The 25,066-nt window shown below is 33.6% G+C and overlaps 1 protein-coding gene across 1 annotated transcript in view; it reads right to left on the bottom strand.

Annotated features, from left to right (window-relative positions):
* The window catches only part of LOC134241103 (uncharacterized), a 59,138-nt gene that overhangs the window by 14,027 nt on the left and 20,045 nt on the right, over nt 1-25,066 (bottom strand). Inside the window, exons 14-28 of the mRNA XM_062723191.1 lie at nt 20,527-20,765; nt 20,187-20,412; nt 19,815-20,057; nt 19,426-19,554; nt 19,093-19,296; nt 18,740-18,988; nt 18,418-18,613; nt 17,938-18,101; nt 10,739-10,900; nt 9,900-10,025; nt 9,312-9,440; nt 7,130-7,252; nt 6,503-6,622; nt 2,501-2,752; nt 2,257-2,388 (exon numbers count right to left, since the gene is read on the bottom strand). Coding sequence (XP_062579175.1) covers nt 2,257-2,388; nt 2,501-2,752; nt 6,503-6,622; nt 7,130-7,252; nt 9,312-9,440; nt 9,900-10,025; nt 10,739-10,900; nt 17,938-18,101; nt 18,418-18,613; nt 18,740-18,988; nt 19,093-19,296; nt 19,426-19,554; nt 19,815-20,057; nt 20,187-20,412; nt 20,527-20,765 — 2,694 coding nt within the window. The remainder of the gene's footprint in view (nt 1-2,256; nt 2,389-2,500; nt 2,753-6,502; nt 6,623-7,129; nt 7,253-9,311; nt 9,441-9,899; nt 10,026-10,738; nt 10,901-17,937; nt 18,102-18,417; nt 18,614-18,739; nt 18,989-19,092; nt 19,297-19,425; nt 19,555-19,814; nt 20,058-20,186; nt 20,413-20,526; nt 20,766-25,066) is intronic.

Below are 25,066 nucleotides of genomic sequence, written 5' to 3'. Positions count from 1 at the left end.
ATCTGATTTTGCATATAAAGAAACTTTTGTGTAGATTGGCATTGAAACATATATCGAACGTACTGAAACTCCGTGTCCGCCCAAAATATTATTAGCATACCTTTGAGAAAGCAGAACGGCACATTTTAAACCCGCTACAAAGTTCAGCAATAAATTACAATGTATATGAAATACAGGGGTTTCTTTATACATCTGATTACAGATACTGCATTTATGTATTCTAATGTACTGTTTTATTCCAATCACTTACATGTACTTTAATACCAACTCAATGGTTCAATTTGACGAAATTTAATTTCAACTATTCAGGAATGCTCGAATAAACAAGAAGTTCGTGAGCCAACGCTCACTAGTAATGTCCCACTCTGATTTGAATATACATGTATTCAGATAGAAAAGGAGATGAAGAAAAGTGACATCAGATTCGTTAAAAAATGAATCACGCTATATCGCATGATGTTTAAACGAAGAGTATACTGAAATAATACCAATATGCAATCAATAGCTGCTGCAAATATTCAACGAACATTTCTTACATGAAACATATGGAGATAACGAACAGTATTCAAGATCAAGGGTCCATAAATCAATGAAACAAAAATAGGAGCAGAGCAAACACAGATCTCCAAAACATCAGGGGTGGATTCAGGTGTCATGGAGGATTAAGCATCCTCTGCCTACCGGTCACAACGTGTGCTTCTTGTCATGCTCGGAAAATAACAGGAATATTCGTCGTCAATCCAGTGTATAAATAATGGATTCACAACTAGTATGAAAAACGCCGTCAGCATTTAACTCAATAAGAAATTGTATTTGCTGCCAAGGTGATTGTATCAGCCATAGAAGTGAAAATATTCTTGTTTCATCATCTTGTTTATCAATAATTTACCTTGTTTTGGAAATTGTTCATACGTAGAGCAAGTTCTTGCGTATCGAATCAACTGAGATACATTAACCCCGTATTCATATTTCATATGAAATTTTATATCTCAATGTAATATTTGATTCCTTATTGTGCCTCTTTTACCCCGGGGTCATGATATATTAAATATAAATCTACACAAGGATACTTCCACAGGTCTAGTGGTTCTTGAGGAGCAAATTTTTGGTTATTTTTATTTTAAATCAATGTTTAATTTGAATTTCATATTATGACTCAGCCCCACCGTTTGAGGTCAAGATGTGAAAACCTAAGATAATCTAGCTACGTTGCCCCAGGATGATTTCACATAAGATTGATCTTTTCTAGCCCAGTGGTTCTTGAAACTGGTAAATATTTATTCTATTTATTTTAATAAATATTTGGATTCGCTATTTTGGCCCCGCCCCGCCCGGGAGGGGAGGAGTTGGGGTCATGATCTGTACAATTTAAAATCTGAACTATTCTAAGGCACATCCATTCAAGTTTCAGCCCTGTGGGTCTTGATAACCTTTAAAAAATATTTCTTTTATATTTCAATGTAAAACTTTGTTTCCCTATTGTAAGACCCCCCCCCTCCGAAGGGTCATGATTTGAACATTTAAAATCTACCCTAACAAAGGATGCTTCCACATACTTTTCAGCTTTTCTGGCCCAATAGTTTTTTTAAGAAGATTTTTAATGACCGAACACTATTCTTTTTTTTATTATCCCCAATGTAAGGGGGCCGGTTTTCATTTTAGAAACTCTTCTTCACTCAGTGATGCTTTGTAACAATTTTGGTCCAGCGGTTCTCGAGAACACGTTGAAAATGTGATAAATTTACAGACGGACGGACAGACAGCTAGACAGACGCTGCACAAGGAGTGATCAGAAAAGCGCACTTGAGCTTTCAACTTAGGTGAGCTAAAACAGGTAGAAACGTTTACTTCGATCTGCAGTCGAAACTTCTAAGTTAATTATGTCGATCTTTCAAAGACCTTAAAAACTGAACCCCTGTTTAACGGCGGGCGTTGGCACGATTAAGATCCCCAATATTCATTAGCTATGAGTGTCGAGTAAAGGTCATAATTTGAAGCCCTTCACATGTATATGGTTACGTGTACGAGTTTAAAATTGTCTAATGGGACATCAAACAATATACAGTCATTCAGTCAATGTTATAAAGTCCGTTAATATATGGCTTTACCACATGACTTGTTGTCCCAATCTTGAAACCTGCTTTACAGTTCTTAGAAAACGCCTTTATTATAAAGTTTTAAAATGATATAAGACATATTCGAATTCAAAACGTTTCAGGATTTCACTTAAAAGGCAAATCTGCAAACAATGTTTACCTTTGCATTCACCGTTTTTATTTTTTTCGTATCCAATTTGGCACTCGCATGTGTAATTCCCATAGACATTTTGGCAGACTGTTGTTGATTGTGGGCAATCATTCAGCGATTCGTCAACGCACTCATCAATATCTTAAAATAAAAAGTACTTGATGTAAATATATATCAATCTTTCTTTTTAGAACAGAATGAAGTGTATTTTCTGGTTTAATGTTTACAATCGTTTTTGATTAATGTCCAATACCTGTGCATGCATCACCCTGAAGTTGAAATCCATCCTGACAGACACATTTATACGAGCCCTGTAGATTTTGACAGATCTTACTCAAACCACATACATGTGGAGTTGTAAAACATTCGTCAATATCTTCATTACAATCGCTGCCTCTCCAGCCTTCATTACAAATGCATCCCCTGACTGGATCATATCTGTTCCCACCCTGACCACAGCTGTAAATCTGGCTGCAGTTTTCGCCATAATTTGGTATAGTGCACTCTGTAGAACAAAAAACTCTTTAAAATTTTCAAATTTTACACATTCATACGGTGGCTGGTATTGGACATGGTATGAGAATTTGTTTTATTAATTCGTGGCCACGAAATAAAAATTCGTGGGAACGAAATAAAATTCGTGGCCACGAAATAAAAATTCGTGGGAACGAAATAAAATTCGTGGCCACGAAATAAAAATTCGTGGCCACAAAATAAAATTCGTGGCCACGAAATTAAATTCGTGGCCACAAAATAAAATTCGTGGGAACGAAATAAAAATTCGTGGGAACGAAATAAAATTCGTGGCCAGGAAATAAAAATTCGTGGGAACGAAATAAAATTCGTGGCCACGAAATAAAATTCGTGGGAACGAAATAAATTTCGTGGCCACGAAATAAAAATCCGTGGCGACGAAATAAAAGATAAAGAATCTAGTGTATTGACAGATCGGGTTCGTACATGTAATTTAGATGTGTCCATAGATGCGCGCGCGGATCTGCAGACAAAAAGCTGAGAATACATGTTATTTACAACAGTTAAGATTATGTCCAGTGCATTTTTATTTATTGCTAGATGTTTCAATTAATAGAATGTACTTGTAAGGTTTGTTTAGTCAAACACTCATTGTTTATTTATTTAACAATTAGTGGCAGAATAGGCCCCTATTATCGGGAAAGTGACATCTTAAAAATTAGAGCAATATTCATATATTGTCATGATTGTTTTCACATAAAATTCAACTGTTTAGTACAAATGAAAGTGTGTTTACTTCAATAAAGGTACATGTAATTGTCAAGGCATTGCTTGACATACAAGAGAAGAAGCTAAATATGACATTATATAGCAGAAAATTTATTTCGTTCCCACGAATTTTATTTCGTTCCCACGAATTTTATTTCGTGGCCACGAATTTTTATTTCGTGGGCACGAAATTTATTTCGTTCCCACGAAATTTATTTCGTGGCCACGAATTTTATTTCGTTCCCACGAATTTTATTTCGTGGCCACGAATTTTATTTCGTTCCCACGAATTTTATTTCGTTCCCACGAATTTTTATTTCGTGGCCACGAATTAATAAAACAAATTCTCATACCATGACCTATACCAGCCACCGTACATTCATAACTTTCTATTTGAAATAAACTGATCGGCTAATGAATCCAGCATTGATAAAAATATATAATACGCTTAGACATATTTTGTTATATACTAGTCAACTGGTCTCATATTTAATAAATTCAAATTGTCTTCAACAAAGCTTTTTTTGTAAAATGTTTACAAATTCACTCATTGTTACAAATTAAATTAATCAAAAGATGTTCATGAAACACCAATGCCCCCTCAAATAATTGTATTATTTTAAGTCCAAGAGGCTTAGTCTTGTCAAAAATGGCTCGATCGTCCCAAAACCAAAACTTGACCCAGAAAGCCTGATTAAAAATCTTAATACCACATATCATTTCAGCATGTGCAATCTCAATGAAGTAAATGAACGGAAACTGTACATTAATTAATTTGTTAAAGTCCACGGGAAATAATTGATCTTATTATATAGCTAATAAAAAGTCTCTAATTGAAAACTACCAAAAATCTAGAGAATTTAAGCGTTCAATATCTTGACGTTTTATTGAACGCTGTGTTTGTATAACGTATACGAGTATGCCTGAAACATTCCGAATACGAGCGTTCAATATTGAACGCCCCGTTATAAGCAAAAAAATTGTCTGGTAAAATTACCAGAGTTAAATGAAAGAAAGGAAGCGGCATCTAGGTAAGATGAAATTATTTATTTAAAATTTAGTACGTATAAGACCCATTAAAACCTACAAAAAGCAAATCATAACGCTCGGTATGGTCCTCGGAATGATGCGGTTTTGAACACTTACAGGACAGTCGTTAATTTGAATATCGATACTAAAAAATCATTAATTTGAGTTTTTTAGTTGAAATAATTATTTTAAATCATGAGGATATGTTTTAGCTATATAATAGAGGAGTTATTAAACTTATATTGGTGAATATTGGCACTCCTTGGCTGTACAAATGCACGAGCTTGCGAGTGCATTTGTACAGCCAACTTGTGCCAATATTCACCAATATAAGTTCAATAACCCTAAAGTATCCGAATCTGAACTTATATATATATTCTTAAGGATGGCGTTTACTTAAGGAATCACTGTCTAGTTAGTATAGTATGCTAGGGCATCAACAATAGTGGGAAACATGGAATAATATGCATAACGGAAGAAGCCCGTTATGCATAAATTATCCCATGTTTCCCACTATTGTTGATGTCCCTGGCATACTATACTAATTAGACAGTGATTTCTTTTATTTCCATTTCATTGTGAAATAAAATTGTAGATATAGACTTTATAAATGCAGATTTAGATTTAAATTACACGAGGACTCCCATTCCAATTTCAATAGTCCTCGCTCACTGAAGTAAAACACAATGGCAGCCGCACGAGATTTTCATGCGTATTTGTCCTCCTAAGCGTCAGACTCAGAGACAGATGCGCACGAGATTTGCATGCATATTTGGCCTCCTTAGCTCCTGACCTATTGACCTGCCTAATTTACATTCCGGTAGAATTATCAAGAAATTAACTCCGCTATTGTTCAAAGAGTTATCATAGAGAGAAAAAATAGAAATGGAAATATTCATGTTTCAGGTAACAGAAAGGACATTTTATATAGTATAATATGTTAAATCAAAAAATGTTCAATAAATACCGAAACATTTAAATTCAACTTAGCTATGGTAAACAAAAACAGCATATCACTATCTCTGTAAACATAAGGAAGATATACATTGTACTCATAGATTTGGTAAATTATATAATATAATAGATATGAACTCACTGCACGGGCAATATGCATTATAATGACCCAGGATTGCAGATATTAACCTCAGGCACATGTAGAATATTGACCTAGGATTAGCGCCCTCGGTCTATATACTCCATCAGTATTTGTATAATATACATATTTGTATACTATTTTTCAAAATTATAAAATATGATGAGTTATCCTGTATTGTACAATTTATAAGAGAAACACAAAATTTTATAGTCTTTTTTTAAATGGGGCATCTTAAAATATCAAAATTTATTAAATTTCTCTATTTATTTAGTACCGCAAAATATGACAAATACAATGGATGTACACATAAAATAATATATTTGATCAAAAGGTTCTCAATTTTTTCTGTTTAAAATTTGAATAGGCTATACAATTTTTTGAAAATTTAATATTTTTTAAAGATTTTTATGACCCCTTCTTAAAAGCTTCAGTTTATCAAAAACAGTGAAAAACAGACTTTAGTGAATTCAATATTCATATCAGTTGAAAAATCGTTTTGGAAATCAGTTTTATAAATCGAAATTCATTTTTCAACCTGTTAATATTTCTTATCTTTATAAAGTTTTAATATATTTATTTGAAAAAATTTTTAAAAAAGAAATAACGCTTCATTTTACTACATATGATGCGCGAAATATTGCACAAGGGAAAAACTAAGTTGGTCACCTTAAGAGCCCAAAGGTAAATTATACAAACGGAAACGGCTTTACAGGGAAGTGTCGGATTACCTTCTCACCTTTAGATTAGAAGAGTAAAACACTGTGGTATAAGGAAATGAACATCAACTTTACAAGAATGGTATAATTTCCAAAATCCAATACGATTGCTCAAAATCTTTTATTGAGCATTTTTATTTCTTTAAAATAAAAATTAGTCATGAAAATTAACCTGTACATGACGTTTTGTCTTCATTTAAATGGAATCCGGGTTTACAGGCACACTCAAATGAACCTTCTGTGTTGATGCACTTCTGTTCACATGTTGGGGTGTTATCACATTCATCAATATCTAAAACATAAGCAATATTCAATCATTTTAAATATTTTTTTTAAAAAGCATTATGTTTACGTTTCTTTTCGTGAAAAAAATGCACTAAACAACTTAGTATTTACATAAGACAGAAACGAAGCTCAATCGGTTGAGCACTGTGCTTACAAGCCGGAGACCCTAGGTTCAATCCCTAGCAGAGGCAGTTACATGTCTCTGTTACCTTTGGCGCCAACATTTTGGATGAGAGTGATTGCTCCAAAAACTTCGCCCAACTGGTATTGTCACTCCAAAAAAGAGTTAGGACATCTCATTCTCAATATAAGTGAAAAATTCTTGACGGGATGTTTAACAAAATAAAAACCAATCAATCTGATAAGAAGACAATTAAAATTTAAAAAAAAAAATATAATGAAACCAAATGAAACTTGAGCTTAGATGTTTACTAAATAATTGTTCCATTTCATTTATCTTCATTTTATACCTAATTTTGGATTAAGGCACACTTTTGTTAATTTTATTTCTTACCTGTGCAGTTGTTACCATTTTCTTCAAGCCGATATCCATTCATACAAATGCATTGAAAATTGCCGTTTTCAGAAATGCATGCGTATTCACACTTTTTCGAAGTGTTTTTACAAGGATCAGTTTCTACAACAGAAATAAAAGTTTTAAAGAAAAGGAGCTTTTAAATGTTGTTAAATACAATATACGACGGGTGATCAAAAAGTTCACGAACTCATTGAATGACTTCCAAAAAAATATGATATAGGTTTTCAGAGTGATAATTATTAAAACTAGTCCTCTCCGATTTTATGCGCATCTGCAACCGTTATGCCCATGCGCGGATCACGTGATATAGGCGGTCACGTGTCATGCTCCTTGGCATTATGTCACAAACGCTTAAAGCTTTTTCGACTCAAATTAATTTTTCCAACCATGCAAGGTATATTCAACAACAAAAACATTCAAATCTTGGCAATAGTTTTATGCACTTTTGCAGAATGAACATGGTGTTCATAAAAACTCAAGTTTGGAGCGTCGCTTTTTTAATGTGGATAAAGTGTGGGTATCTCTTTTTATCATATCTGATATGTTTGATATTTAAAGAGTTAAATAGTTATATTCTTGTTAAGATATTCAGTTATTTTTTATCTGTGAGATGGCGATCTCTCTTATAAAATTGCTTAGAAAAAGACACATATCTTCTCCAGCTTGCTTTAACTGGACAACAGAACAGCTATCATTTTTAAATATCTCCCTTCCTTCATTTAAACAATCAATTTCATTAATTACAATACTTCCGGCAATCCGGCAAGTCTTCTGTTTTCATAAACCGTGAATAAATTATATTAAGCGTCTGCAAAGGGATTTTAAAGATATACAAGTACGTTTGAGTTAAGAGCCGTTCGTTTCTCGAATACGATTGAGTCAATCACATTTTATCAGAAATGATCTACATAAAAACGTCATTTAAACATTCTGATTTCACAAACACGGAGAAAAACATTCCATTACATATGCTATTTATAGAACATGTGTATGACTCCAGGTATGCCAAATTTCATTCTGGTCTGAATTGTGGTTTTGTAAATATAGAGATAGTTAGCAAACTTTTTGATCATCTCTCGTATACATGTATGTATACCCATTTCCGTACTGGCCGGGGGTTGAACTCTAAGGAATCTGTCTCCTAGCGATTCAGGAACTAGGAGACAGATTCCCTAGGTAGACTTAATTCAAATATTTAATTTTTCTTCAAAACATAACTCAATTCCAATGTGCTTAAGGTTAAACATCTCTTATGAGAAAATCTCTGAAGAAATTTATATTTCTGATCTGCCTCAAAATTAATGTTTCAAAACATCAGCACATATACGAGCTTGCCTCAGATATGTTAGTTTATGTAAGTGACCCTATATATTAATTTGATCACTCCGGAGAAATTAAGTCCAAATAGAATCATAAATGTAATTCTTTTTGGATAATCATAGTCCATTTGGGTAATGTCTGATATACATAACTCAACTTCCTTCCTAGAAAATTCGAAAAACGTGTAAAGTCACAAATTTGCTGTAGGAAAAATCGCTCTTGGTATTATTATGTTTCAAACTATTATGATTATAAACAACTCAAACAAAAAGTAACAAGGAACAATAGCTAGAAATTAAGGTTCAGACTTTCTAAATTCCATATTCTTAAGTTTATTTTACTTGACAACTTTACCAAATATTATGCAATGCTTATCTTATATCTATAAACGGATAGAAAACTGACTGATGGGCGTTGGAATAGACAGACAGACAGATGGAGATTAGATTTGCAGTTTCAGGGTTTACAAGCAGAATAATAGTATCTGATCTGTCCAAAATTAAAATAAAATTAAAACTACAATCAAATATTATAGGAACGACATATTTAACAGAAATAATACATTTGTTATTAAGGGATTTTTTTTTCATAAAAAAATCAGAAATCGATTTACTTGTACTCACTAAATTAACTAAAATTAATTCATGAATACGTGGGTAAAAACTTATTTAATTCAATTATGGACAACGATTTAGTTAACATGATCTGATTATTGAAATTAAAGGATCGTGCAGAAAAAATACAATGTCTTTCTTATACATGTGTGGCTTAAATGCGTACCAAAAGGTTTAACTTCACGGAATATCAATTAAAGAAGAGATGTTTGCATATATATTACCTGTTTTATCACATTTTTTTCCATCTATGTTCAAGTCATAGCCTGCATGGCAACTACAGTTGAATGATCCTTTAGTATTTGTACATTTTTGCTCACATTTTGCAAGTCCTTCCTGACACTCATTCACGTCTTTGAAAATAGAAATTGACAGTGATGAATATATGATCATTATGGTACTTAAGTAAGAAGTAAGAGGATATCACGATAGAAAAAAATATGTAAACATGAGAGACTTGGAAATCGGAAATTCGAAATTTCCTTTTGTGATCATTTACGCTGTGTGACAACAATTTTCCCTCCATCGTCTGATCAGATAACGCATTAGTGTGAAAAAATTAATCTCCTATACTTGCAATCTTTTTGATGAATTCTATTTTTTTTTTATAATTTAAAGTCATTTGTATTGTTATGAGTTCTGCAGTTTTCACTGAAATATTAATTTTAAAAAGTTTTCGGTAAAATATGATGATTTAAGCAATCAAATTTAAACAAAGTGTGCACCTTGTTAACTGCATGATTGATGAATGAATAAACTGTATTATTTCTACATTATGATTTAATATTAGGTCTATACGTATTAAACAATACCAATGCAAGCGTTATTCGATTTCCTGTAGCCTGAAACACAATTACAGATAAATCCCCCTTCTGTATTCTCACAGGTCTCTGTTGTAGGATCGCAAACCTCTTTACTAGATACACATTCATCAATATCTGTAAAATATAAATCATTGAGGCGAATTACCAAATAATCTACTCTTAGTCATATACTTTCATGGGAATAAAATCACATGGAATATAAGCACACTTCATTGATATTTGATTGAGTATGGTAGAAAATGTTTATGTTTATACATCATTTCTGATAGTAAAAACTTTAAGAAACCACTTATTTCCACCACAGGCACTTTTGGTATGGACCCCCCCCCCCCTTTCCATTTTTTTCTTTTTATATCTGGGGTTGAGTCACCTTTTTCCTATTTTTCTATTCTAATATGCACTATATGTTATCAATAATTAACTCTCTTGTCTCTGTAAGCTGTTTTTAAATATATCGTTTTCGACTGATACATAATAAGAGAGGCTTATTTCAAGGATGTGCAATTGAAATTAACGCTTTCCATTCATCGAAAGTATCAGAATAAAACATCTAAGTCTAGCTGTGTAAACCCATAAGACCAAGGTGTGAATAAGTATAGTGGTGTTTTGTTTCATTCATTTGGGTTAGTCAAGTCTTATTTCTTTTTTAACAAAAGATTCCTTTTAACACCCCCATCCCCTAATGGTTTATTTGAAATTCAGATTTTAATCTTAGAAACAATTCCAGTACTATTTGCTCCGGATTAGGGAAGAAGAAATGAGTTCCATCCAAAATTTAATTTAATTTACTTAAAAATATGTTCAAATAGGTTAAAAAAAATAGTCACCTCGACATTTATTGTCAATTTCATTAAATCCCGTTGGACACTCTGAACAGTTATATCCGCGTTGTAGTCTGACTTCTTCTGATGGAGTTAGATCAGTACAGTTTCTACCATGAGGACACGGGCTTTGAAGACATGCATCAGAGTCATCTGCACAGGTTTCTCCTATTAAAAATATTTATATATATTCAGTGTAATTGATTTATGTACAAGTTGAAAAAGTCAATTGTACACATTGTATATCGCCCTACAAAGTTTCTTTTTATTATTATTATTATTATTATTATTATTCCTCCCAAATTTTGTGAGCGCGATTACTCAGAGATGGCTGGATAGATTTTCACAATTTTTCTCATGTAAGTAGGTTGATATATGAAGTTTATATAAAATTCCGTTTTTTGAAAAATTCACTTGCGGTCCGAAGTTATGGCCGATTTTCGAATTTTAAAATGGACTTTTGTCCGGCAGTTTTCTAGGAAACGGTTTGAGGTAAAGATATGAAATTTACAGGAGTATTAGATCATGATATTCTATTTGTTTTGAAGTTGTTTTCGTGTGTTTCCAGTACTTCCTGTCCGAACCGGAAGTAAATTTGTTTTTGGTCAATTTTTGATTTTTTTGTTTTTAGATATTTTTTCAAGATATTCTTATGTAAAACAGATATTTTTCTACAAATGCTAAATATATAATTTGTTTTTTAATCAGATTCCGCATTTTGTATATTTTCGGTACCGAAATTTTCTCTATTTACGTAGTATTTATAAGGTGGGCAAAGAAAGATAACTCTGACCTGTGAATGAGAATAGAACTTTCGAGATAAAGGCGGAAATAGTATTGATGACGTTAGAGACATATATATGCTCTCCAGATCAACATATTTACACATTCAATATTCTCTCTTTTGCATATTCACCCATTCTCAATATAAGGGCTCAAATAATGTCGCCTCGTTTTCATTTAGAAGACATACCACTGATGTAATTTTTAAATCAACATTATAAATAGTCATATAACAATGAATAAGAATTCATATAATTATCGATCCTAAAGGGTATTTAAGGAGTTCCAAATTCAAATATAGTAGCCTATTTGAAATGTACGTTACTGTCGCCGAGGCAAATATTATGCTGAATACCCTCTGTGTAATATATAGTTTTGATTCTCAAGTAAAAAATTTCTGATAAGTTAAACCCTGTATCATATATATTTCTTTTCATAACATTAAATACATTTTCTTTGTGATAATAAATAATTTTTATTGTGCAATGTCACTGTCGCTTAATTCTATTTCAACCACATTACAAGCAAACACAAAGATTATACACCTGATAGTTTTGTTCTCCTTTATTTATTGATGGGCTAAATTTGAAATTTGAGAGGATGAATAACTCCTACTTAGATAATGTAACATGAAATTGAACAATTTGAGCAACTTTTATAAATATGTTTACGGAATGAAAGACATTTTCAATCGTAGAGATAAGAAAGAAATGTACGTTACCTATATTCTTCCATTAAGAATATATATTAAGTAGAAAATATGAGACGACTCTGAATAAGCAACCCCTTGTATCCTGTAAACTGGCAAAGACGTTTTGCTTAACACAATTAAAAATTATTTTTTACATGAAAAGTGATCATTTTAAATGTACGTTACTGAAATGTACGTTACCATGAAATTCGAATTAAGTGAATCTCGCACGAATTATCATGTATTCTCATACTTTCACACACTCGAATGTGTACACAAAGGAAAGTTTCAAAGGTTGGAGGTCGGCTAAATCCAAAAATTAATGAAAAGAAACGTTTCTGCTGAGGAAAACAAAATATATTAAGGTCAATTATATGTAATATAATTTTGATACCTGGTATATATTTCTGAATACGAAACCTGTATGATGCATTTCTTATGATATGCAAGTTCAAATAGTATCAATATACTGCGTGTCTAACGTACGCTTGTGGAAGAGAATTGATTTTTATATTTGAAATGTACGTTACGTATGGTAACGTACATTTTGCGCATTTCTAACTGACATTTCTTTTTATTTAGTCAATGATTTGCGTTTACACGAGCGAAACAAAATTAACGTTACAATCCATTTGACAACTGACCACATAAATCCATCTAAATGTACCCCGAAATCCTCGTAAATGAGGTAGATTATTACCACATGCTAGAAAATTTATTTCGAAGTGTCTTAAATTCATCTTTAGCAACCTTTTTGCAGTTTGTTTACTTTTAATTTGCGCCTTTTCGTCAATATTAATTTAATTGTTGTTGATAATTTAAAACAAGGTATGCATAGGCTTATAATTGGTAAAAAAAAACAAAACAAAACAAAAAAAAAATAGAAAAGAAAAAGAAACAAAACAAATAAACCCAGAACACAAGACGGCCACGTACATTTCTAATACTGAAAGGCACACACTACTCAGTTTTGTTTTAATCATTGCATTTTGGGTTATATTGTTCCAGATCTGCTGAAAAGTACGTATGTTTGTGTTTTGACAAACGATGTTGCAACATACTAAATGAAATTGTTATCTAGACTGTGGATGGATATATTCGAAATAGATTTATGTTAAGTTTCAATGGCCAAACACAAGCATTTGTTAGATCATAGCAAACTACGTCTGATTCTTATTTTTTTGTCTGTACCCTTGCACACAGGTAGAAGTAACTAGGCTACGACCGGTGTCAATTTCAGCGAAACAGCACAAAAGAATGGTAATGAACTGAGATGGAGGGGACTCCCCAATAATATGTGAAATGAACGTTACCGAAGTGACGTGACATTCCTGTAGTTGATGACAAATAACCACGTTTGTTACATTATGATTTCTTATATTACTGCGTTAAAACGCTTCATTGAAATGATTTTTATGTCAATAATTGCTTTTTTTCAATAATCTTTCTTATTACTAATTTACATATTATTACAAGCTTGAAATGTACGTTACCTACTCATATTCCGAGGCAATCGTGTCTTTATAGTGGTGATTGTGACATATAACACAATGTGATTACATAGAGAATTTTTTTTGGAATAAACTGAAACAAAACGATGAATTTTTAGATGAATTTTAAGCTTTTTATTAAACAGAAATATATCTTGAAATGTACGTTACATCTACGTAGTTGTCTAAATCGGCATGGATATATGTTAAAAAAGACAGTAACTACAAAATAGAATTTTATTACATGTACATGTTAAGTTCCACTATCTATAGAAAATGACAAGATTACAAACTGATCGCTCTAAACAAAACAGAGAGAAGAATTTAAAGCATATATTTAAAAAAAGTTTTCATACATATGGATCAAAAAGTAACCTTTGTTTTTTGAAAGGAAAAATCAAACGCACGTTCGTATGCCGAGAAAATATGTTGTTGACAGAGTTGGTAGGATGTTCTGGTGTTAAGATGAGATATTCCAATTGTGATTTTAATGACTACATTTTTTTTTACATATCTTATTGGACATTGAAGAAAGAGTAACGTACATTTCAAGCTACATTTCTGAATAAAATCACCCTCTACTTTACCGTCTTGTCATTATTCCATGTATTAAAATTTGATGAAAAAAAACCTGGAAACAAAATCTTCAGATACTTTCTTTCAAAAGTAATTGATAGAAAAATTGTTATCTTGAACTTCATTTTTTTTAAAATCAGAGAGGCATTTGTGCCCTTATATTGAGAATGGGTGATTACTTAATTCACTATATGCATATTAGTTTAAATTTGGCTGTGTAGTGTTAGTCTGTATATTGAAAGTTTTTGATTTACAAATTTCTGTGTCATCTAAGCACTTTGAAGAAAATAATATTGTACGCAGTATACATTACAGCGATGTATATACAAATTATTCTACAAAAATACTAAACATATTATTTATTCCATCGGATTCTGCATTTTGGAGATTTAAGGTTCCGTCAATAAATTCATTTTCTCTATTTACGTAGTGACAATGACTCTGACTTGTAAGTGGGAATAGAACTTTCGAGATAAAGGCGGAGGTAGTATCCATGAAGTCGCAGACATTTATATCCACACTTTTCACATAAAAAAATAAGTAGACTTTGAGTTTCCATATCCACTTCTGCATGAAAGATTACGTTGGTTACTGCTTTCAGTATATGCATAGTTTAAAGTTGTCAGCGTAGTGTAAATCTGTAATGTCTATTATGATTATATTTAAAAAAAATATTCTTAATTCATTCTCTAATTTGAATGCGAAATTATCCCGGAATCCGAGTTTTATTTTCGATTCTAAAATATTATATGTACTCAAAAGGGAACTGAGAGATAGAAGAGTAATGTAATACCGTTGTAAAGCCTTTAGAAATAAATTGATATCTGCAACTTAAAAGAAAGAAAATCAATCTATAGATTGGATTTGGTTTTAACACGTATATTTCATTGATTAAAAGTCTTATAGTGTTATTTATTATACATGATCTATTCCTTTATATACCCGAGAAGTTATTAAAGATGAGAAAAAGCGTTTCTGTGTGAAATAATGCTACGCTAAAAACATGATACAAAAACATCTGCAAAGGTCTGTTGATATGTTAGATAAAGTATACGAATGAACACAATTTTATGCAATGCTATATAATTATATGTACTGTATGTACATGCAACCTTAAGTATTTTCCTTTTAATTCATAAAACATAAAATTACCGAGTATGTAATTCTTTTGAAGCCCCCCCCCCCCCTCTTGATTTTATTCGGAGACATTATTGCAACTATAGGCCTTTGAATTGTAAATTCGTTATACAATTAAATCTGGAACATTTGATTATAATTACCATTAACATGTATACAGAATTCTTATTCTATAATAGTAGATTTTTCATTACGCAAGATACTGAAATTTACATGTCTGAGAGAGAGAGATATTCCCTTTTAATCCTGATTATCCTATCCATTTACATAGACAAAAAATCAGTTCTATATCAGTTGTACCCATTATTTATTAAATATTTTCTGATTTCATAGTCCGTCATAGTCACTCTCTGTATATTTTTTCTGCTTAAGAAGTATTACACTAAGTGCACACATGTATTGACCTGTCAATCAAAATCACCGGACGCTGTATGCATTGCAATAAAGTTGTTCGAAATGATTTTTATTATTAAGTATGATCTTTAAGAAAATCTGATGCAACAAATTTGAGAAATGAAAAATAAAATAAAAACATGGCTAGAGCATCATATATCTGTATTATGGACTTCAGTTGTGGGACGTGGAGACCGGTCCGTCAGATGAGATCGTTTAAATCGAGGTCCCGTGTGTCAGATGGTACTGACTCAAAAAGATTCCTCACTGCTCAATGGCGATTAGAGCCAAATTATAGGACAACATTTTGCAGTCTCCACCGGCGAGTTGAGGCTTCTCCATGTGAAAAATTCTCGAGAGGGACATTAAACAACATATAATCAATTGATCGCTGAATAATTCCTGTAGCTGAATTCGAATAATCTTTCTGCCGATAAATCTCGATAGTATTACTGTAAAAATCAACGAATTTAGGTTTAATGTGGTACTAACTTAGTTCATGACATTTTTATAACACCATCACAATTGTGCCAGAACATAAACACAGTGAAGTTTATGATAGTACGGTGTTCGTTCGTCCGTTGGTTTGTCTATGATACACGTGTAGCTGTTATAAGTGCCAAAATGCATAAGAACAAGATTGGTCATGAAAATCAAAGTACCTTAAGTATTGAAAGACCTTTTTGCAGTTTTTTTTTCTTTCAGAGTATAAATGATATCTATGTTTTTTGCAGAGAAAAAAGCAAATTCTTACAGATTTAGAAGAACGGAAGACTTATTTGTTGCCATGGCAACAAGATTCTAGTTATTATTATTATTTTTCTTCTTCTTCCTGGAACTTTTTTGTCCGGGAATGATCTTTTAAACTGTTCGTCCGATGTAGGTAAAACTTTTTTAGGGTTAGTAGACATGTTATGTAGATTTGCGGAATCAAGGTCATTTTGCGCGCACGTGCTTGCAAGAGCGTGCACTTGCAACACGTGAAATGACCAACATAATAGATATAGCCACAACCGTTCTATTTTTAGATGAAATGCTTTGAAACTCATAATGTGAGGATATATTAGTAGTATAGACATGACGACATGGTAAAAATAGCAAGATCTCACGCGCATGCACGTGCACTTCGCTCTGATTGGCTGCAACGAAAGTCTCAATATCATTCTTGTTTTTTGACGAAATCCTTTGAAATTTTGAACATAGCCATGTATTAGAATATCCTACATGAAATAAAGCAATTATCATGAAAACACATGCATGCACGTGCGCTGCAATCTGATTGGCTGAAAATTTAAACAGCTATAACTCCCTTGGTTTTCAACCAAACAGGATGGGATTTGGAACATAGATAGATATAATGGACTTCTACAAGTAGGTATGGTCACCATGCACATGCATACACGTGCGTGTACATGTGCTGCAATCTGATTGGCTGAAACTTTAAACAGCTATAACTCCCTTAGTTTTCACCCAAACGGGGTGGAATTTAGAACATAGATAGATGTAATTGACTTCTACAAGAAGGTATGGTCACCATGCTCATGTATGCACGTGCGTGCACGTGAAATGAGTAAAATCAAACATACACTTGAATGAGCGTATTTTTTAAATAATTTTGGATGAAATACTTTAATATTCAGTGTATTAAAAATATAGATTGTGTAGACAAGATGATATGGTCATGACGCAAATGCATTCACATGTGCACGCGTGCAATACTAAAGTTTAAATGATTTTTGTACACTTCTTTGTAAATGTTGTTAAAATCTCAGATGCATAGAGTTTGTCTTATTTAATGAAGCTTACAGGGAATATGGCACCAAAAGGGAGTTGGGGAGCGTTTGGGGAACATCTGTAACGGTCCCCGTTACAATTAGCACAAGTATTCAAAATGCTTCTCTGTTACTTTTGTGGTATATAATTCAGGTCTTAAGATGAAAAAGTACATGTAAGAACCAAAATTTTAAAGTGATTATTTTATTCACATTTCTAATCATGCTTTCTTGAAATTTCTTAATTACAATTTCCTTTCACCATGTTAATTTACTCATTTACATGTTTTACATGTATCATTAACACATTAAATTTTTTAAGTGTTTAGCATGTGTTATATATTAAAACAAGAATGTTCTTACCTGTATATCCTTTATCACACTTACAAGGTGCTTCAAAAAATCTCTTAACTTCTGTTTTTATTCTGTTTTCAAAGTCACATTCCCCGTTTTCACAACCGGGACATAGAACAATTGTAATATCCAGTGATGCAGATTGTGCACCCTTATCATCTTCTGCTATTAAACTAAAAAATATCCATGAAAATTAGCAACAAAGTAGAAATAAAATGCATGTAATATAAAACCGAAAAGAGAAAAAAGTACAACATATATAAATAAAAAATGAATAAAAGATAAGTACATATAAAGAAAATATATCCTTTCTTTTAAACACTGAGTGCATTAAAGCAAAAACTTCACTGATCGGTGTTTTGTCTTTCCTGATATACTTTATTTTATCAAATAAAATATACAACATGACTATCTTAAGAAAGTCATGTTGTATATTTTATTTGATAAAATAAAGTGTATCAGGAAAGACAGTTTTACTCAAACTTTCACCTTATTTCGGCCGCACTGAAATTGCTTGGTGTCCATGTTGCAGTGATATTGTTCAGGGTAAAATTTGCAGGCTGCTTTTGTAGTTTTAACTTTGGTTTATTTATTCCATCGTCAGAAGCATTAAAGATCAGTTTCGCTTCCTTGTTAACTTCAACGTGTATGGTGGTATTTCCCGAGAGTTGCGGAGTTTCATTTTCTACAGCATAGAAAAGATAAAATGTAGTAGTACAGTAAATATAAATAAACGTAGTCAAGAACAAACATAAAGAAACACAGACCAAAAATCAAAGTTTTTGACTTTTTGAATGCAATTTATATTTACCAATTATTGAAAGGTCTGATTTAGATTCTTTTGCTTTGTTCCCAGAAGATTCAGCAAGACTTATATCCCCTGTTGCAAGATAGTCAAAAATGCAGGCTTGGGAAGGTTTTGGACCACATTTTTTCTCGGCTTCTTGCTTACGAGCATTGTCTACTTCGTCGGTAAATATCGGCACAAATTCAGGATGTGAGAAGTTCTTGAAAGTCAGTCCGTCATCATATTGAAACAGAGAACGGTTCTCTACGGACCCTGTGAAAATATAAGTTGGAAGTTAAAGGTTTAAAGGTTAAGGTTAATACAGTCAATTATAAAAAAGTGATCTATCATTATTAAATACAGTATTGTTGACTTACATTTCTGACCAAAGTTATTGAATATGAGTCTCTCAGTTTTGGTTTCATTTTCACTTAGCACTGTGCCATCAGGGAGGATAAAGTCATTCGTTGCATTTCCGTCAAAGTTTCCCATTAAGCCTAACGTTCGTGTCTTGTACATTTCGTTGACAAGGGTTTCACAAATCAAAAATCGCTTTCCAATGCTGACTTTAATAGTTATGCCTGGAAGGAAAATATTTATTTTATTGCATCTAGGAAAATCTAAGCTATATATGTATATATGTAAATGATTCTGGAGGTACTGCAATTCCGTTTATTTGTCTTTCTTCTGCTGAAATAGATTGTACTCACCAGAATTAAGAAAAGTGGCAGAAATGGATTGATTTTGCCAACGCAGCGATAAATTTTGCGTCAGGAAAGAATAGTTGGCATTGTCAAATTTGGTTGTCAGATCTATTTCGTTTCCTTTGATAATCATTCCTAAAATCAAAGTATGATATGAGACTGATACGAGTTACATACAATTATATATTAAAAGGTTAAGATATTGAAGTACATGCACCTTTATTAAAATTAAGTTTTTGTAAAAAATGTTTATCGATGAGTTATCCGAAATGCATGTTGGGGGCATATGTCACCATAATTCTTCTTTTTCGTCACCGATTTGGTCAGCGGATCAAAACTAAAAATAATATAACTGAAACGGATCGACTAACTGTACTTATGAAGCGTTTTCTTACCTTTTTTATCGCGAGACATTTCGACCTGTACTTTTGAACCAGTTTGGTCCTGTGCAACGAAGGCACTAAATATTGTTGCATTTGTAGTTGTTCCATTTTCCGTACTTGCTAAATCAGTCCTTGCTTGAAGATCAAATGTCATTTCACTAGTATTTATTTTCATCATTGTGTATTCACCATAACCATTGAATGTATAGTTCTTTCCATCAAGTGTAGTGATATGCGGATCGCCAAAATTTATCCCTAAAAATAACCTTAAAATGAAATCTCAGAAAACCAGACAAAACATTTAATTCAAATTCAATTAAGTTAACTATACTTCAATATGTGCCACATATTTGAAAAATGCGTTTTCAAAATGCATAAACTTACCTGGTTGGAAAGGAGATCTCACGTAACATTGTGGAATGGGACGCAGTTCGTAATACCAATCGCAATGCCCCGTTTTACAACATTGGTTTCTAGGTTTCATATCATAGTTGCTGTATTTGAATCGTTCAAAAAATGGATTATACTTTAACACGGTCCCTGCTAATGGTTCTGAACGTTCTAATGGTCCCAAATGTGCTGTGTCAGCATACATTTTATAGCAACATTCCTTAAACAAAATTAAAAATTATGTCGAAATTTCACTTTAAATATTGCAAAGCAGGAATATGGAAACAGAATATGAATTGAGTGGATTTTTTATTTCTTTTATAAACCAGCTTACAGTATTTCTTCCTATCGTCATTGAGGCATAACACAGCAGTCTATTATTTTTTTTTTTAACAAGTCTGTTAATTTCGTAACGTGGATCAAATCGAAGTAGACCGTTGTCACAGGGACACTGGATAGAGGACAATCGATGACCAGTGTCCTTATTATTGGTGTACCAAAGAAAACATTCCTTCTCATCTCTTACAGACTGCACACCCTCAGACATTTTGTAAATCCAGATTCCAGGTTCCCCTGTTTTGTGATAAATGCAAAGGTTAATAATTTTAATATAAGAATGCAATGAAAACTACTGTCTATCCTAGAAAAGATTTTCTGATAAAAGCAAAGACCAGTATCTTAAGAAAGTAATTGAGAAAAAATGCTTCATGCTTAAATTAATCTTTGAAAATGTGTATACGTATAAACTAATATTTCCCTCCCGTAATAAGTGTCTTTTCTAAATCATAATCTCAGACATACAATTGTTTTAAGATAAATGTAGTATAGCATTGTCCAATGACATAATACATGTACGTGTATGATCAATAATTGTTTGTAAAGAGCTCGGGTCACTTTATGCATAAAACAGCTCTGTAGATATACCAATTTATTGGTTCCATTTTAACATCAAAATAAAGTAGAGACATAGTACTTTCATTTCTTATTAAATTTTTCCCGTTAAACTCCAGGTCATAGAACACAGGCTTCATGAAATTTCAATGTTCTTGAACTTGAATTTAAACAAATATTTTTGAGTACTTTAAGAGAAGATAAATAATATGAACGCACCCTCTGATCTAAAAAATAGAACATGTCTTGAAATCTTCAGAATCAGCTTTATCATTTACTAATTGCTTATTTTGGATAAGGGGTTGTGCTTTATATAAAATATTGAAAAACATCTATAAAAATTGGCTGTTTTGTAGACTTTTTCAGAACATGAGGAAATTAAATTGACGCATGACGAATCTGTCATTTTTGATAAACTTGAAATCATCAATGGTCTAAATAATACTTCATGCATTGTTAACTAAAAGTAAACAGTTTTAGTTTTTCAGAAATTCACAGGACCAAAAAAGGCATAAGTGAAAATTGTTTTATTTCGGTTGATCGATTTTTTTGTAAAAATGCCTTTTTTGTACGCGGTGGTTTTTTGACCGATTAATGAAGACATAAAAAGATCTTGAAGTGAAACCAATGTCTTAGCAGAAATCCAATTTTTGTCTGCTAAAGTGCTAATGATTTCATTATCCGCCCAGCACGTCATGAAATTATGATTACAACATCCACGTCATCCAATACCATACTTAGGAAGGAACAAATAGCACCCCATTCGGCGAACCTAGGCATATGTTATGAAGTCCCCATGTAGATCTACCACAGAATGGCCTAGATCACGCCCTGAGGTTGACGAGCTAGAACACATTCCAGCAGAGGGTACTGTAGCTCTTGCACCCCGTGTTGAATCTCGATGCGCACAACATATGTGGCCTAGACCAGAAATTGCTGCAGTAGAAGCAAGGAAAATTCGCATTGTGAATAATGAAGATGAACCCAAGGAACTGAAGAAAAATGGACATTTCTGACCAGTCCTCCCTACTAAATCGGCGTCAATCAGCACCAATGAAACTGTCTCCAGATGCTTGTCTGCCTGTAATACTTCCCTGCACAGCACCGTCCATCACTCGGATACATAGTAATGTCAAGATCGACCCCGATCATATCCTAACCCATAGCTAAGGCTCAACAATTATTTCACAAAGTCCTCCAAGATCATAATTCTTTGTTCAATCCCCACGATGGAAAAGCGGGAAGATTTGACATGAAAATTATCTTGGGCTCAACGCAACACTCACAGAGGAAGGGCCGCCTTTCAAGGTATTCTAAAGAGATGTAAAAAATTCTGCAAGACAAGTGTAATGAACTGGATGTCCTTGGATCCTTTAAAAAACCAGAAGAGTTAAATATTACTTAAGAATACCTCAACCCATCTTTCCTTGTTTCTAAGCCTAGCAGAGGACACAGACTGGTAACCGCTTAAGAAGGTGTTGGACGCTTTTCAAAATCTCAACCATCCTTAATGCCATATATGGACTCCACTTTACGCACCATAAGTCAGTGGAACTATTTATAATAGTAAGAGACCTAACCAACGCTTTAAATAAGATTCAACTACCTAAAGAGTCGATGTGCTTCTTTGGCACTGTCACCCCATAAAAAGGCGTGCCTGTTTATACCAGATGTGCTATGGGGATGCCGGGATCAGAGACGGCTCTAGAAGAGCTTACATGTAATTATGTGCAGAATCTTAGGTGACAACCTCCCAGCAAACATTGTTTCAAAATTATCTGACGACCTGAACTGTGGCTGAAGAATTTCTACGACACTAGGTCAGCATAAAGAATGCTCTAGATTTTTGCGGACTGAGCCTAGCAGCAACCAACACAATAATCCGCCTATGTTATACTACAATATTAGGATGGATCTGGACACTAGACCACCTTTACGTAAGCCCTCATGCAAACTGCCTGATTCTGTCCATGGCCTTCGCTCATTTATTGAAGACTACAAAATGTTATCCCGCATCTTACCTGGTTGTGCACGTACATGCCATCGCCGCACTGAATAATGAAATCAGTGGCCGTCAGTCAAGAAACAAAATTAAGTGGTCTGAAGAGTTAATAGGACACTTCCACACACCCAGACAAAACTGAAAGATTTCCAAGATATCTTCTTTCGAACCACAGATGTCCATTTATGGATCATTACTGATGACTCTGGTAGCAAGCGTGGGATTTGTGCAACGCTATACTTCATGCGCAAAGATGAAATTCACTTAGTTGGATTCTTCAGCGTCAAGCTACGAAAACACCAAGTGACATAGCTCTCATTCGATATCGACATATCTGCCGCCTTAAAACATTTCAGCTCTTGTATCATTCAGTCCGCCAACAAAACATGGGTCCTTACAGACAGCAAACCATGCGCACAGGCTATACTTAAGCTTTTCCGCGGCAAATTCTCTTCAAGCCCTCGAGAAACATCCTTCCTCTTTACAGCTAGTCGTTATCAGGCCTGTGGGCCATGAAACTTAGACGAGCTCACTTTTGATCTCAGTCTCACTTTTTCCACTATATATTCCTTTGGAAAAAGTGAGACTGAGATCAAATGTGAGCTCGTCTAAGTTTTATTGACCCCAGGCCAGGTTGACCTACAACATCTTGTAGGTTCCGCAAATACACATTCCATTTGACTTCGCCAGCAGAAATGTAGCAGAGTGCAAGAATCCCTCATGCCAAATATCAACTTCATTATACAAATGAGGACTCAATCGTGCACATGACAAAAGTTATAGAGCAAAGTACCATTAATATGCAAATCTTGCCATTACCTTTCACAACCAGGTCAGTAAGGATCAATATCCAAGCAGAGTACCCGGATCTCAGATGAACTAACAATTCAACCAGGGTACCAGACCTTTGGATTTGTCTCAATCAGTCGACCGTGTATGCGACTCGTGCCATACCTGTACTTCACTCAAATACTTTCCAAATAGGTATATTGAGCTGTCATCCAAACCTCCTTCGGACATAACAGGGATTAGCTCTGCTATTGGTGTAATAAAGCAGAACCACCAACTAATCCTAGTCTTGAAAGAAGCAATATACAGTCACCTGTCCAATTAATGTTGAAACAGCCCATACCTTAAGGGAAGCTTTGCTCTTACTGTGCATGGATCTCCAACCAGTCGATGAGCAAAGAGATATTACATATGTATTCGTGTCAACACTGCGTCGGGTTTAGTGGTCTACACGTGGACTCTTAGATCACTCTCGCATCAACCCGGAAATTAGGAGAGTTAAGTAGCCGAAAAAGCTGTTGCAGAACTTAAGGTGGAAATACTTAGGCAAGATCCTGGAGGAGGTCCAGTTTCGCAGCTTAGCCTTTCCACTGCCGTAGCAAGACTCTCAACTCCCGTATCCGTAATGAGGGCATATCAGCACGAGAATATATATACAACACAATCAGTTCACACATGAACAGCTACCCATGACCGACTGTGAGATTATCGCCGAAAAACAAGCGTACTGGGACTCTAACTGCATCAGCAGTACATGGTCCAAGTAAAATAAAAAAGACCACGCCCTCTTTCCATTCCACCCGTTGATGATTTAGTGTATTTGTATTCAGACCGAGATATGATCAAAGCCCGTCCCAGGTACATTGAAGTCCGAGTGAATGATGAGTGGCGCTATATGAAAACTATACTACTACTATCAAACTCGTACAAGATCAACACAAGTGAGTGTTGCCGTGTTCAGACAGAAGTAACCTCTAAGACCCAACGACAACACATCCCTGAAAATAAAGACTTGAAGGATACCCCTATCATCCAACTCGACACTTCTGAGAAGCTTCTTTCCTCAAAGCCTGCAAGGACCATCCCACAAGACGAGGTCTCCAACTATGAATCACCTCCGATACAAGAACGCTATGTACAGCCCCACATACAACCGAAAAAGAGCAGGCAGAAGTGCTGGTTTCGGATACAG

This window comes from Saccostrea cucullata, unplaced genomic scaffold (genome assembly GCF_032062105.1).
Source record: "Saccostrea cucullata isolate Sc308-1 unplaced genomic scaffold, CSIRO_AGI_Scuc_v1 ctg854, whole genome shotgun sequence".
Taxonomy (NCBI): domain Eukaryota; kingdom Metazoa; phylum Mollusca; class Bivalvia; order Ostreida; family Ostreidae; genus Saccostrea; species Saccostrea cuccullata.
Note: the sequence above shows the minus strand (reverse complement) of the source record. Positions and strands in the feature narration are given on the sequence as shown.